General features: G+C 41.5%; 1 protein-coding gene across 3 annotated transcripts in view; it reads right to left on the reverse strand.

Moving 5' to 3' along the window:
* The window catches only part of HNMT (histamine N-methyltransferase), a 40,490-nt gene that overhangs the window by 14,167 nt on the left and 13,423 nt on the right, over positions 1–12,900 (reverse strand). For 2 of the 3 annotated variants that reach the window (XM_031053259.2, XM_031053260.2), the window contains exon 6: positions 12,235–12,328. In XM_031053259.2, coding sequence (XP_030909119.1) covers positions 12,235–12,328 — 94 coding nt within the window. Of the gene's footprint in view, positions 1–7,938; positions 9,201–12,234; positions 12,329–12,900 lie in introns of those variants that run through there. The other variant, XM_005153755.3, reaches the window with a different exon arrangement.

Below are 12,900 nucleotides of genomic sequence, written 5' to 3' on the forward strand. Positions count from 1 at the left end.
TCTTTCAGAAGGAATTCCAGAGGTCACCCAGCTGCCATTTCCTTCTTCGGGGCTTATAGATACCAAGAAACAGCAGCCATGGCGGAGGTAATTTCTGTCAGCAAACTCATCCATGATCACTGATCCTAATTTATATCAAATCCTTACTGTCCTCTTCCATAAATAATGCTGTGTCCTTCACATAAAAAAAAAATAAAATCATTTGTTATTTATACAACAGATGCACCTAAAAACCACCGAGATGAAGACTCAATTGTGCTAGGCACTATAAAACAGGCAGTAATCCCCAAAGAGCTTTTAAAGTAAGGGATTGATAGTTTAGATCTCCTAGGAAGACAAGTCACAGCGAATCTTTAAAATATATTTCTATGCAAAGCAGAGAAAGTTGTTGGGCTTTCATTCCCTTCAGTTCTTGTAGCACAGATAAAGCACCAAGCAAAATAGCTGTGTGACTTTGCAATTTGAATCACAGACAGAATATGTGTGCAGATTTGGCCAGAGGCATTCATTGACTTCTAAGCAGAAATTTCTTCCTGAATCAGGAAAATGGTGAGCTGGGCATTGCTCCTTGCTTAAAATGTCAGCCCCACAGTGGCAGGTGTGATTGCTACAGGCTTCACAGAGAGGAGCAATCCCAAACTCTTTACCATAAAAGCATGTTACTGACTTCTTACTATTGCACCATGTTCATAGAATCATAGAATAGTTAGGATTGGAAAGGACCTCAAGATCATCTAGTTCCAACCCCCCCGCCATGGGCAGGGACACCCCACACATGCCCTAGACAATCATTTTTAGAGTGGCTCAGCTCCTGAGCTTGCCTTGGTGTGCACTGAAGCAGTTTGTTCTAAGCAAGTCATGTTCACTATCCTAATCTGACATGAAGCTTGATGGAAAAATCTGTGATCGATTATAGCAGCAGGACAAAGAGATATGAGAGGAAAGCAATGCAAAAGAACAGATATCAATCACCAGTTCACAATGAGCCTAAAGAAGGTAGCTGGTGCTATTACTGAATTTGAAGGCAGTGTAGCACATCTTTTTGCTGTTGTAGGTAAACACTCCAAGCTGCAGACTGTTTGTCTTACAGACAGACCGATTCAGTATGAAAAGTGGATTTTGAAGTATGGATTTTGTTGGAAGGGGACAAAATGAACTATTGGTTTGCTACCTGGAAAACAGTGTAGCATGTAATGAGTATTTGCAGTGGTTTCACAGCTGCTTATTACTGTTATTTTTAAGAGTGGTTTTTATAGTTATAATTTTTAATTGATTATGAAGTATATAGTGGAACAAATCTGTATTGAACAAACAGCAGACACAATCAACAAACTTTAATGTTGAGTTAGCTTTTTTCTTGTTGCTAGACAAGATCATACTTCAAAGCAAATTAAAAATGTGAAGCCAAATTCTGATTGCAATGCAGGTAACAGAAACCTTCCTGTCAGCCTCAATAAAAGCAGGTGTAAGTTTTCAGTATTTGTCCAGTCCATCCAATTTACATGTCTTTCTGTCTTTATCTAATCTAATACATGGTCATAAGATAGATTACACAAGTATATGATACATTGCATTGCTATTCATTTTTTTGCAAGATCGCCTATACTCTGGCCACTAATTCATCTCCAACAGGCTCTATTGTAACATACCAGATCCTTGAAACAGCTTCCGAACACTGTAATTTCATTTTCTTTAAGAAAACAAAGAGATTGTATCTGCTCGCCCTCACCAAAATAAATGATATCTCATTGCCACCCTGCAAAATCATAGTTATAAAAATATCAAAATGTATTTATAGCATTAGAAGTCTCAAAAGCATTAGGTTCCTATATTCTATTTGGGTGGAAAACTATTACATGATTTAGGTTGAGGGATTTCAAGTGGCAAAGGATGACAGCTTATGTTTAGGGATTTCAAAGAGTTATTAATTTGGTTATTTCTGTGTTGGTTTTTGTTTTTTTTTTTTTTACTTTGTTAGATACTTGATAGTACAGACGGAATACACAAAACTGAGTGAGAATTCTGCAGTATACTGTAATAATTATTTCTGGTGCTTAATTAGAGCAGTTCAGCTCTTTTGAACAAAAGCACCATCCTGAATCACTCCAGTACCATTTTAGACCCAGACATTTATGTATCTCTTTTAAGGCAACTTATTTGCCCTTACACTCACCAGATCCATCCCTACCTTCCATACGATCTCTGCTGGGTAATGAAGGATGGCAGTTAAGTGCCTCTTGATGTGCAAGAAAACTGTGAAGAATTGCATGCCAAGTGTTGGGAGGTACAAGCTAAAGAAGGCTGCCTTTGTGAGTTGTAGGAGACCTCCCCATTGCCACTAGTGTGAAGGAACACCAGGACACTGCAGGCTGGTAGGACTGCAACACAAAAGCTGGTGTCAAGCCCACTGATGGTAGACACCTTTGGTCCCACCACCAGTATAGGCCTTTGAATGAGCTAGGGTACTGGCGGGCACTGGACTTCATCCTGAACCAGCCCCATGTCTCACCCCAATGTCCCACCACTCTGCTGCCGTGGAAGAGGAGAAGCAGTAAGCTGATGGCAGCTTTGGCTGAGGAGACATATTAACGCCAGCCCATGTAATTGCTTTCTGCAGGTTGGCATTGCCACTTTGACTGCCAACAGCTGCCTTCTCCTCCTTGTGCTTCCATAAATCACTGCAAAATGGTGCTGTGAACCATTCAACAGCTGCTGAATTTCACCCAGGAGATTGCTGCACCTCAGTGGTAAGTGAAGTGGTTTTGCATATCAAGATTTTAAAGTAATTTGGGACATTTTGAGATGGAAGACAGTATTGATGTGAAAAGACAATTATATTTCCTGCAGAACCCACTATCCACCCCATGAACACAAGAGTGGTATTCAAGACAGAGCATGTATTGCAGGATTATGTGAAAACCTGGCCTTGTTGGTAGAAGGGAAAGTTTTCCCCATGATTTCAGGGAGGTACAAGCTTCATCCTACACTGTTTAGGAGCAGTTGAGGCATAAAAGTTACATCCAGCTAATTGGATGCATTGCTATAGGCACTTAAGAAATATGATAGATGCATTCAGCTAGATGGTTACCCTTCGGTGTAGCAAGCTGAAGTCAATTATGGAGTTAAATTGTGAAAGAGTTGACCTGATGTCATTTATATCTCAAGTCATAATTAATACTTAAAGTTCAGCTCTGTGACAATTTTCTTTTAATAACACTTAAAACCCATATAGAGCTCAAAGAATTGCATAGACATGATGAAGGGTGGCTTGAGTGGATGCTAGAATTTCAGCATTAGTAATTAATCGTCAAAACACCTTTGCAAGGCATACGGGTAGCATCATTTCTCTTCAGTTTCTTCTTTAAAGAGAAGTGGGTTTTGCCAATGCCTCCCGAAAGTCCATGGCACCTGGAGATAAGGACTGAGGCTTTTTCAGGTATTCAACCAGTGAACACTCAGCCATGCTCCCATCTTTTTGTCTTGGTATAATTTTAAATGTAACCATAATCTTTACAAAGATTATGAACAAATTGCTTGTCAAATGACCTGTTTTTTTACCAATCAGAACCTATGCAAATGCAGAAGGAAACATCTGCCATAAACACAGCTTCTGCTTCTTAAGATTTTAATGTGGATGCAGTATGAATCTCATGAGGAGGGAAGAAATGTGCTCTTGGACTAAGACCTTCTAAGCCAAGATTCAGCCGGCTGCAGATTTTTATGGTGAAGTTACAGCTGCCTGTAAAGCAGGGTAAAATGGAAGTGCTGACAAAACTTTTAAACTGCAACAGCGGAAATGGCGCCGCAATAATTTATAATCTACAGGCAGCTTGGATTTATTATCACAATGACAAATGCACTGTCATTGTTAATAGGATATTTCCCAGCAAGGACTTCTTGTTATGCAAGCCAGGTTCACTATGTCATGCAGCATGATAGCAATAAAGTCTACAAGAATTTGTAATGAACTTCAATTACTAATAGATTATGGTTAATGGGAAATATGTGCAGTAAAGATATGGGTTTTTATATGCGCCTTCTGGTACTTTACAAGGCAATGATTTATGCTACAATTTATGTTAACATTCTCCAGTATGAAAAAAAAGCTTAAATTGGTGGAATGCCACTCCATCCATAACAAATATTTAAGATAATTCTGAACATCATGTAAATGAAGATGTAAAATTAGATATTAATCCATTTCATTTTAGCATTTGTATTTTTATTAAAAATGAAGACTTTTCCCTACTGTGTAATGACATTAAAAAATCCTATCATGGGCTGCAAGCATGAATTACACTGATGCAGTGTAATGGCCACAGCAACTGAGTGGTAAGTGCATTTGTTCAATTTGCTGTTGTAATTAACAGAGCAGTGAGAGTATTTTTCTATGTATGTTTTAAAGTAACAGCCCTGAAACTGCTCAGGCAGGTATGTCTGATTCACAGGGCATATATACATGATGGCGGGACTCCTTTGGAGGGGGTCAGCCTTTTCATTCCCCATTTTTGTTCTCCCCCTGCCTTCCCGGGTGGCACTGCTCTAAACCCATGCCTGATCTGTGGACATCGGGCATGCACAGCAAACCTCCCGCAGGAATTACTTTGGGAATAATCACCTGATGCAGCATCAGAGCCATGAGCTCATGTCTCTTATCAGAGGGACACAGGCCCAGGTGTTTGACTGCTATTTCAAAGGAGAGCTGTTGTTCCTCCTCCTGCTCCACTCCCCCCAGCTTTTTTTCTCCTGTAGTTGTAATATAATCTGTATATTTCATCCCTGGCAGTGTTCAAGGCCAGGCTGGACAGAGCCTTGGGTGATATGGTTTAGTGTGAGGTGTCCCTGCCCGTGTCAGTGGGGTTGGAACTAGATGATCTTAAGGTCCCTTCCAACCCTAACTAGTCTATGATTCTATATTCCAGATTTATGTAAAAAAAAGAAGGAAAGAAAAAAGGATGTCCCCAGTTTAAAAACAAACACTGTTCAGAACCATCTCTGATGATGGAGAGCATGCACCATTCCCGCCAGCAACAGGGCACATCAGCGACATCGGTCGGTGGGAGTGGGAGAGAGGCAGCCATGAGGAGTGAGGGTACATCGTGAGGGGAGACTGTGAGGGGAGATCATGAGGGGAGAGCATAGGCAGCCATGAGGAAAGATCATGAGGGGAGAGGTGAGTTGGTTATGAGGGGAAACCATGTGGAGACAGGAGGGGCAGTTATGTGGGGAGAGCAGGGGCTGCCATGAGGATGAGGGCAGACTGTGAGGGAAGGGCAGGGGCAGCCATGAGGGAAGATCATGAGGGGACAGGAGGGGTGGCCATGAGAGATATGGGGAGAGCAAGAGGGGAGAACAGGGGTGGCCATGGGGGAAGATCATGAGGAAGTGATGGGGCAGTCATGAGGGGAGATTGCGAGGGGACAGGAGGGGCAGTCATGAGGGGTGAGGGGAGGTCATGAGGGGAGAACAGGGGTGGCCATGAGGGGTGAGGTGTAATTGTGAGGTGAGGGCAGGGCAGCCATGGGCTGTGAGGGGTGGCCCTAAGGGGGCATCTTGAGTGGAGATGAGGGGCAGCCATGAGGGCTAGGGACAGCAGCTCTATAGTGTGGAGCCACTATGAGATTGCAGATGAGGGGTGTTTGTGACTGAGATCATGAGGGGCAGCCATGAGGGGAGATTATTTTGCCCTAAGTGACATGGTTTAATGGTGGGCTTGACAGTCCTGGGGTAATGGTTTGCCTCTTAAAGGTCTTTTCCAACCTAGTTGATTCTGTGATTCTATGATGAACATATAGATGCAATGTTAAGGACTGCATTTACCCAGAGTCACATTTCTGCAATATTTTTACACTTTGTATCTGAAGCATATATTTAGCTGGAAAGTGGAACCCAAACACGAAGAACCTGCAGGATATTATACCAGAAAAATATTTCTGGTATATTTTTAATACAGGTAGCCTGATGCCCAGCTTGTGTCCGTTATTCTGATTTAAGATCATTGCTCTGGGTGAGCCTTGGTATAAAGACTATAAATTCACTTTCTAGGGGTGCAAGTGAGGAAGATGCATCCTGTTAGCCCACACATCCACCTGCATGTTTGCAAAGAGCAAGGTTTGTCTGGAGCTGTGCTTTTGGAAGAAATTGCTGCTGGTTGAGATAAGGCAGACTTTCTAACAAGAAAACAATTAATTCAATGCAGAAAGCACATGGGTAAGTTCAAAAGTTTATAAATGCCAATCCATGGGCAGGCTGGACTCCCCAAACATGCCTTGGAATAGCAGTATCTTGCTGTACAATTAAGGGCCATCCTTGCTTGAAAATGTGGTTCTTCAGTTGGAAGTTGTGTGAGAGATTCACAAAAACTCCTTCAGTATTTATAGTTAAATAAGCATAAAATTGTTCTTCCCCACATTCATTTCCTACTAAATACTTACAGTCCTTACTTCTTGGAAATGTGTGTTACAAATTTATAAATGTATGTTACAAATTTAAAATTAAAAATAATTTATCCCTTAAGGGTGCTCTTCTGATTCAGTTTTTCCCCAGCCCCTTAACAGCAGCAGCTGCATATACAGAACAGCATTTATTGTATTTTTTCCCCCAGATTTTTAATGAAATTCTCCTCAGAAGCAAAACCAGTGGAACAGGGCCACTCCAGCATGTCTGCTTTTAGATAAGGAGGTTTTTTCTCCAGCCTGGGGTGAAAGTGCCTTTCTCCCAAGTGAATTCTGCTTTTTAAATAAGACCCATGCAATGTCACGCACCCAGCAAGTACTCTTTCTCCCTGGCCTCTCCCTAAGAGGGGGAAGGAACTCCATGTGCTTTCACATTGAATCTTGGGGGTTTTGTTTGTGTGTGTGTGTGGTCATATCCTCCTCTCTCCAGATCATCTCTGTTGTCCCTTGTCTTTCCTGCTCTTTCCCACATTTTCCGAACAGACATCCCAAAAAACTCTAAAAAGCTTTTTTCTTGTATGTTTTACCTCTGCTAAAGCAGAAAACAGCAGGACCTGCATATGCATCTTGTTACTGAGATTTGTTGTTGGATTTTGTTGGTTTTGTTGGTTTTTTTTTTGGTTTTTTTTTTTTGTTCTGGTATTTCTGTGGCTCCCAAATATATGTCATTCCTGACACGGTTGATGTGGCAATATTCAGGGGTCACCTCCTTCACAAGCACCATTTAGAAGAGGTCACTTAACAGCACAAAAGTGCTACAAAAATAATTGCTATTTTATTTCCAATTAGAAATGTATGCAGCAATCTGTCCTAATAAGAGATTTTCTTTCTTTCCTGCTTCAGTATGTCACCATAGCAGCTCACAGATATACTGAGGTCTTCTAATGCAGGAATCTGTACACAGCACTGTGTTAAAGTGGTAATAGATTTTCTTCTGCTTAACAGCTAAGAAATATAATGGAAACATTCTAAAGTACACTAGAATTAATATTTGATCACTAGGAGAAGTGTGTGTTTTGAATAATTCACCGTAAAACAGCTATTAATGCACAATATAGTCTCTTGCATATCATTTCAAATCATTAATAATCTATATTGTATCAGAAATGTACATGCAGAAATAAAACATAATTTCTTGCAGCTAAAACATTACCTAACATAAACCATTTCAACATTGAATCAAATTATTTCAGTGGCAGAAATCACACCTGTCTCATGGAATAAATTGAGTATTCAGACTATTGAATTCATTCAAGTGACTATATTGTATCTCACTATGCATTGTGCCTTGTAGAGAGCATAACACTTCTTAAAACCATAAAATCATTCAGCAAAACACCCACATCGACTATCAGACTAGAGACAGCCCCACATCGAGAAGGGACTGAGGAAGCACCTTCTTGCTGAACATCCTATACAATATACTAAACAGATTTAGCTGACACAACTCCACTGAAAATGAAGCAAAACCCACTGAAACCTGTCAGTTTGGCATGAGTGTTTATTTTTACATTTTCATTGTTACAAAACTCACAAAGCACAAATGGCCCTTGCTTCCAGGCTAGAGAAAGGTTTGTGTGGTAAACTGAAAGTATCAAAAAGCCCTATGTGATAACAGTAGCTGATTCCTAACAGAGGCTTTGTATTAGGGCTCACTAGTGAAAATGACCTCTTGAGGACAGTTGTTACCACTGCTGTGCCTTAACTATCTTCAGTCGCATCCCTCTTGCAGTGCCAGAAGGCCCTGGTACACAAATCACACTGCCAGATGCAGCATCATGAAAATAAAGTAAAAATGTGGGAAAAGAGAAGGGAAGCAGTGCCATTAAATGGAGCTGGCTGCACAGGCAGGAGCAGGCAACCACTGCAAATGCAGAAAGCATGAGGCCACTTCCACAATAACTGGAAGTACGAGATGTTCGAGTCACAAGCTCAAGAAATCCCACTTAGCAGCCAAGCACATGGTCTGTCATTCTGAGCCTCCACTCTTGCCAGCTGCACTGAGAAGTCATAATTTGCTTATTTGGTCTGTAGAGTTTTTAAATGATGATGATGAAAAGGTTATAGATCTTGATTATTTCTTAGGAAATAGACAGGTTTCTGCAGTGCCTGAGTGGATGGTACGAGTTACATCTGATTATACACTGTCTATCTGATAAAGCACAATTAACTGCTTAGTGAGTTACACATTCATAGATTGGTACAGAATTAATCAGGTATTAAAGCTCACTCATAACAACAGATAATACTGATTTCTTAACAGCTCAAAAAATAATGTATCAATACTGAAGTAAACTAAGCCATTTCTGAAGTATGAAAAATTTATTTCAGCTGTTAACAGTTTGTATTTGACTACTTGTTTTAGATCAGGAAGCAAGAAGAGGTTAACTCATGGCTCAATCACTATTGCACTCAGGTTGTTATTAAAAAGTACTTTCCCATCTCTTTCTTGACTGCATCCAGGCTTTCTTAACTCTTCCATTACCTGATGTTTTAGTTCAGGAGAAGCAGTTTTAGAAAACTCACAAGTTTCTGTCAAAAAGTCCAGCAACAACTCCCCATCCTTGTTCCCTTCAATAAAGCAGCTTGTTATGTCCATATGGGATGGGAGCTCATGAAGCTGGCACTTCAGCCCAGCTGAATCCAGTATCCTTTTTATGTCAGCAGAGGAAACGTAACAGCAGAGATCACCTAGAGGGAAGGAAGACCCGTACTTCTTCCATAGCGTTTCCCAGCCACTGGTTCCTGAGATAAACCACCAGAAAAATGCTCAAGAATAAGGAAAACCACAAGATTTTTATCACCTATTTTTTTAGCAGTTGTCTTCATTGTGAGCAGGATCTTTCCAGAATTGGGACATATGCTCTGAGACATGGTGGAGATGGTTGCCTCCCTGCTTCGGCTGCCTTGGGATTGGGGGTGGCAGAAGGGGATGGGCACATTACTTACCCTGAAACTTCAGCACCTCCCACCAAGCCCCCAGAGACAAGAGCACCTCAGTGCACTTAATCATCCTCCCTTCCACTCTCAACACACTGCACCCCCCTGCTTCATCCACATAGGCAGTATCTTGCAGTGACATCCTTGTATAGTTGACATGCTGAACATCAGCTATTCCGTTCCATCTTCATGATTTAATCTATTCCCTAGGTTTCTGCTGCAGTTTGGAAGGCCAAATCCTCTCCTATCCCTTCACCTAATTACATGGTGGTTGAGCTACATTTGAGCTTCATTGAAACACTTACTACCAGTAAACTATCTGCTACGTGAACTACACGGGGTACAAAATCCTGATCACACTGTCCATGCAGCTGAATGTGTGATGGAGAAAAGGGTGGAATGGACACAGCCCAGAGTGAAACTGCACCATCCTCCCAGCCTTCAGCTTTCTGTTGGGCATAGGCAATGAGAGGGTTGCCCCTCACCCAAAGCAGACCTCCCCAGTGCTGGCAGAAAGATGTTTTGGCTAGATACTATTTGGATGTGCAACAATGAAGAGTGAGGAAGGAAAAGGCCCCTGTGGCACTGCAGTCACCTAGAGAACCGAGCCCAAGCCAAGCCCATGTTTCTGCATGCACCTCTTCTCAAGGGGTGTTTTACAAAGAAAACGAGCTGGGTGAGCTGAAAACTCCCAAGATATGCCTTCATATCTTTTATTTTCCCTCAGCCTGGATTTCTGATTCAGCATTTCTTCTATAAATCATTTATAAAAGGATCACCCAGAATGACTGGACCAGATGAAAATAACCTCGAGCCTAATGAGCAGCTCTTGAGAGTTATGACAATAAATCTCCATAACTACTAAACCCAGTTGCTCGGCAGTTTTGCAAATGCTTTATCTGCAAACAGTTATTTATAGCCAAATAAACAGTTTGGTGTTTAGAAGAGGGGCTACAATATTTTCTTTCACCTCGTGGAAATTGAATGCAGAACACTAATTGCAGAAAATTTGCTGGTGTCAGTGTTGTGTGACTCAGTGCCATCTCTGAGCTGAGCAATTATACACTACCTGAACGCAGCATTATTATAATAGCTCTCAATAGGCTCAGCATATGGCACTACTTTTGTTTTCAAGGCGATGTAAACAGATTTTTTAAATATGTTAAAAATAACACCACATACCTCTTGCAACTCACCTGCTCTCCCGGCAGGGACAGAGCAGGAGGGATTGCAGCCTTCACCAACTGACCAAGTCCTCTCCTATCAATCCTATTCCCTGTTTTTTAATTAACACATCCTAATGTGTTTGTGTTGGAGATGATGTTACCTTCATTTTTTGAAATGAGCTTTTTTCTGCTTATCTTTCAGTACCTCTTTTTGCTTCAGTGCTCATTTTCATAGCACTTCTTCCTTGCCCTCTTTACTCCTCTTTCCCTTGAGGTTTTCCCCTTCCTTTCCCCTCTACTATTCGATGCCCTACTCCTGTCTCTCATTTTCTTGCTGGGCCCAGAAATTTATGCTCCATTCTGCTTCACTAGAAAACACAGAATTGTCTGGTCCAGAGAGGACTTCAAATACTTTTCATTTTTAATGTGATTTTATAATGTGATTTTTAATCACATTAATTTTGAATACACGTGTTCCCCTCTGTATTCACATTTAATGAATATCCAAAGGGACAGGTTAAGCAACTGGAAAAGAGTTTCAATTAACTATACACAGGTAATCAGCAATAGTCTGATATTATGATCTATTCCACTTCAGCCAAAGAATGAGAACAGTTCTTTCAAATAATTTAAAATCAGACCATTTAAAATAGGGATTTCTTGTAGTGAGATGCTTGAAAACACTTTAAACTAAAAATAGCTTGGAGACAGATAGTTTGAATAAATTCAGGTCAGAGAAGTGCCACTTCATTGTGGACACTTCATGAACACAAAAAAAAAGAACTTCATTAAACACACTGCAGTTTGCAGACACAGCCAAATTCAATTAAAAAATAAGCTTAAACCTCTGAACAAATAATATGCCTGACAAAATTATCAGATGTGACTGTTTACACAACTGAAATTTCTATAGCTTGTGAAGCAAATCAAAGGCTTTCTAGAGTCACATTAGACCCCACCATTGTAGTATCTCCAGCATACTTTGCCCACAATAATAAAAGGTCATCGTTTACTCTGCTCCCACATTTTCCTGCTGGATTGACCACAGAACATCTCTTTTGAGATCTGAAACAGCCTAAGAATGCTGTTTTCCACCCAAAATGATGAAATTAAGGAAATGGGCAGTTTGAGAAGAAAATGAACCATATGTGCTCTAACACCTGCTGTATGGCACAGCCGAGCCCTGTCGTAGCTGCTTGCTTAATGCCGTAAGTCTCCAGGAGTGAGATAATGTGGTACCCGGCCTGAAAAGCCTTTTACAGAAAATAGCTGATGGTGAAGGAGCTCTTGTGAGTAAGAGCCACTGGATGGAGCCGCTCACGTGCTGTGGGGTTCTCTGCAGCATCCATCACTGGCCAGGCTGTAGGATGGGGAAAGGTAGAGGGCGAGAGAAAGATGTTTTGTGTCCTTGGCATGGGCTTTTCGGCTTACAAAGCCTTCTGCTTTACAACCTGCAGCATGGAGCTGTGCAGGTATACACAGTGTGCAGATTTCAATCTATGTAGACAAGTGGACACCATTTGTTATCCAGTGAGTTCACCTCTATTGGTGAAAAAACATGTTATAAATAAAAATGAGCACTGATTTCTAGATGGCCTCTGCTGAACTTGCAGGAACCACAAAGCTTCTCATGGTTCTTGCCAGTTGAGCAGCGCTGGTGGAGCAGTTCTCACCTGACACCAGGATAATGAGGAGCTTCGCCTGCTCTTCCAAGAGGCTGTGGAAATACCGGATAGTCGCTGAGACATCTTTCACATAATACAGCATCTGGAAAGAGCAGAGATACTTGCAGATATGGTGAGGTCCTGGTGAATGTTATAAGTGGCACCACCGGGTGAAAGAAATCAAAGGGAGGCAATATTGACAGAATTGCAGCAGGACAACAGGACATGTTAACACAAAATTGGGCAATGGACTCATACTGCAAGCTTGGGCTGTCACTGCCGTGCCTGCTCTCTGGCTGTCCCAGGACTAAGCTTATCACAGAATCACAGAATCCAAGGGTTGGAAGGGACCTTGAAAGATCATCTAGTCCAACCCCCCTGCAAGAGCAGGGTAACCTAGAGTACATCACACAAGAACTTGTCCAGGCAGGCCTTGAGTATCTCCAATGTAGGAGACTCCACAACCCCCCTGGTCAACCTGTTCCAGTGCTCTGTCACTCTCACAGTAAAGAAGTTCTTCCTGATGTTAACGTGGAACCTCCTATGCTCCACTTTACACCCATTGCCCCTTGTCCTACCACTGGATATCACTGAAAAAAGCCTAGCTCCATCATCCTGACACCCACCCTTTACATATTTGTAAACACTGATGAGGTCACCCCTCAGTCTCCTCCA

This window comes from Melopsittacus undulatus, chromosome 4 (genome assembly GCF_012275295.1).
Source record: "Melopsittacus undulatus isolate bMelUnd1 chromosome 4, bMelUnd1.mat.Z, whole genome shotgun sequence".
NCBI classification, from domain to species: Eukaryota; Metazoa; Chordata; class Aves; order Psittaciformes; family Psittaculidae; genus Melopsittacus; species Melopsittacus undulatus.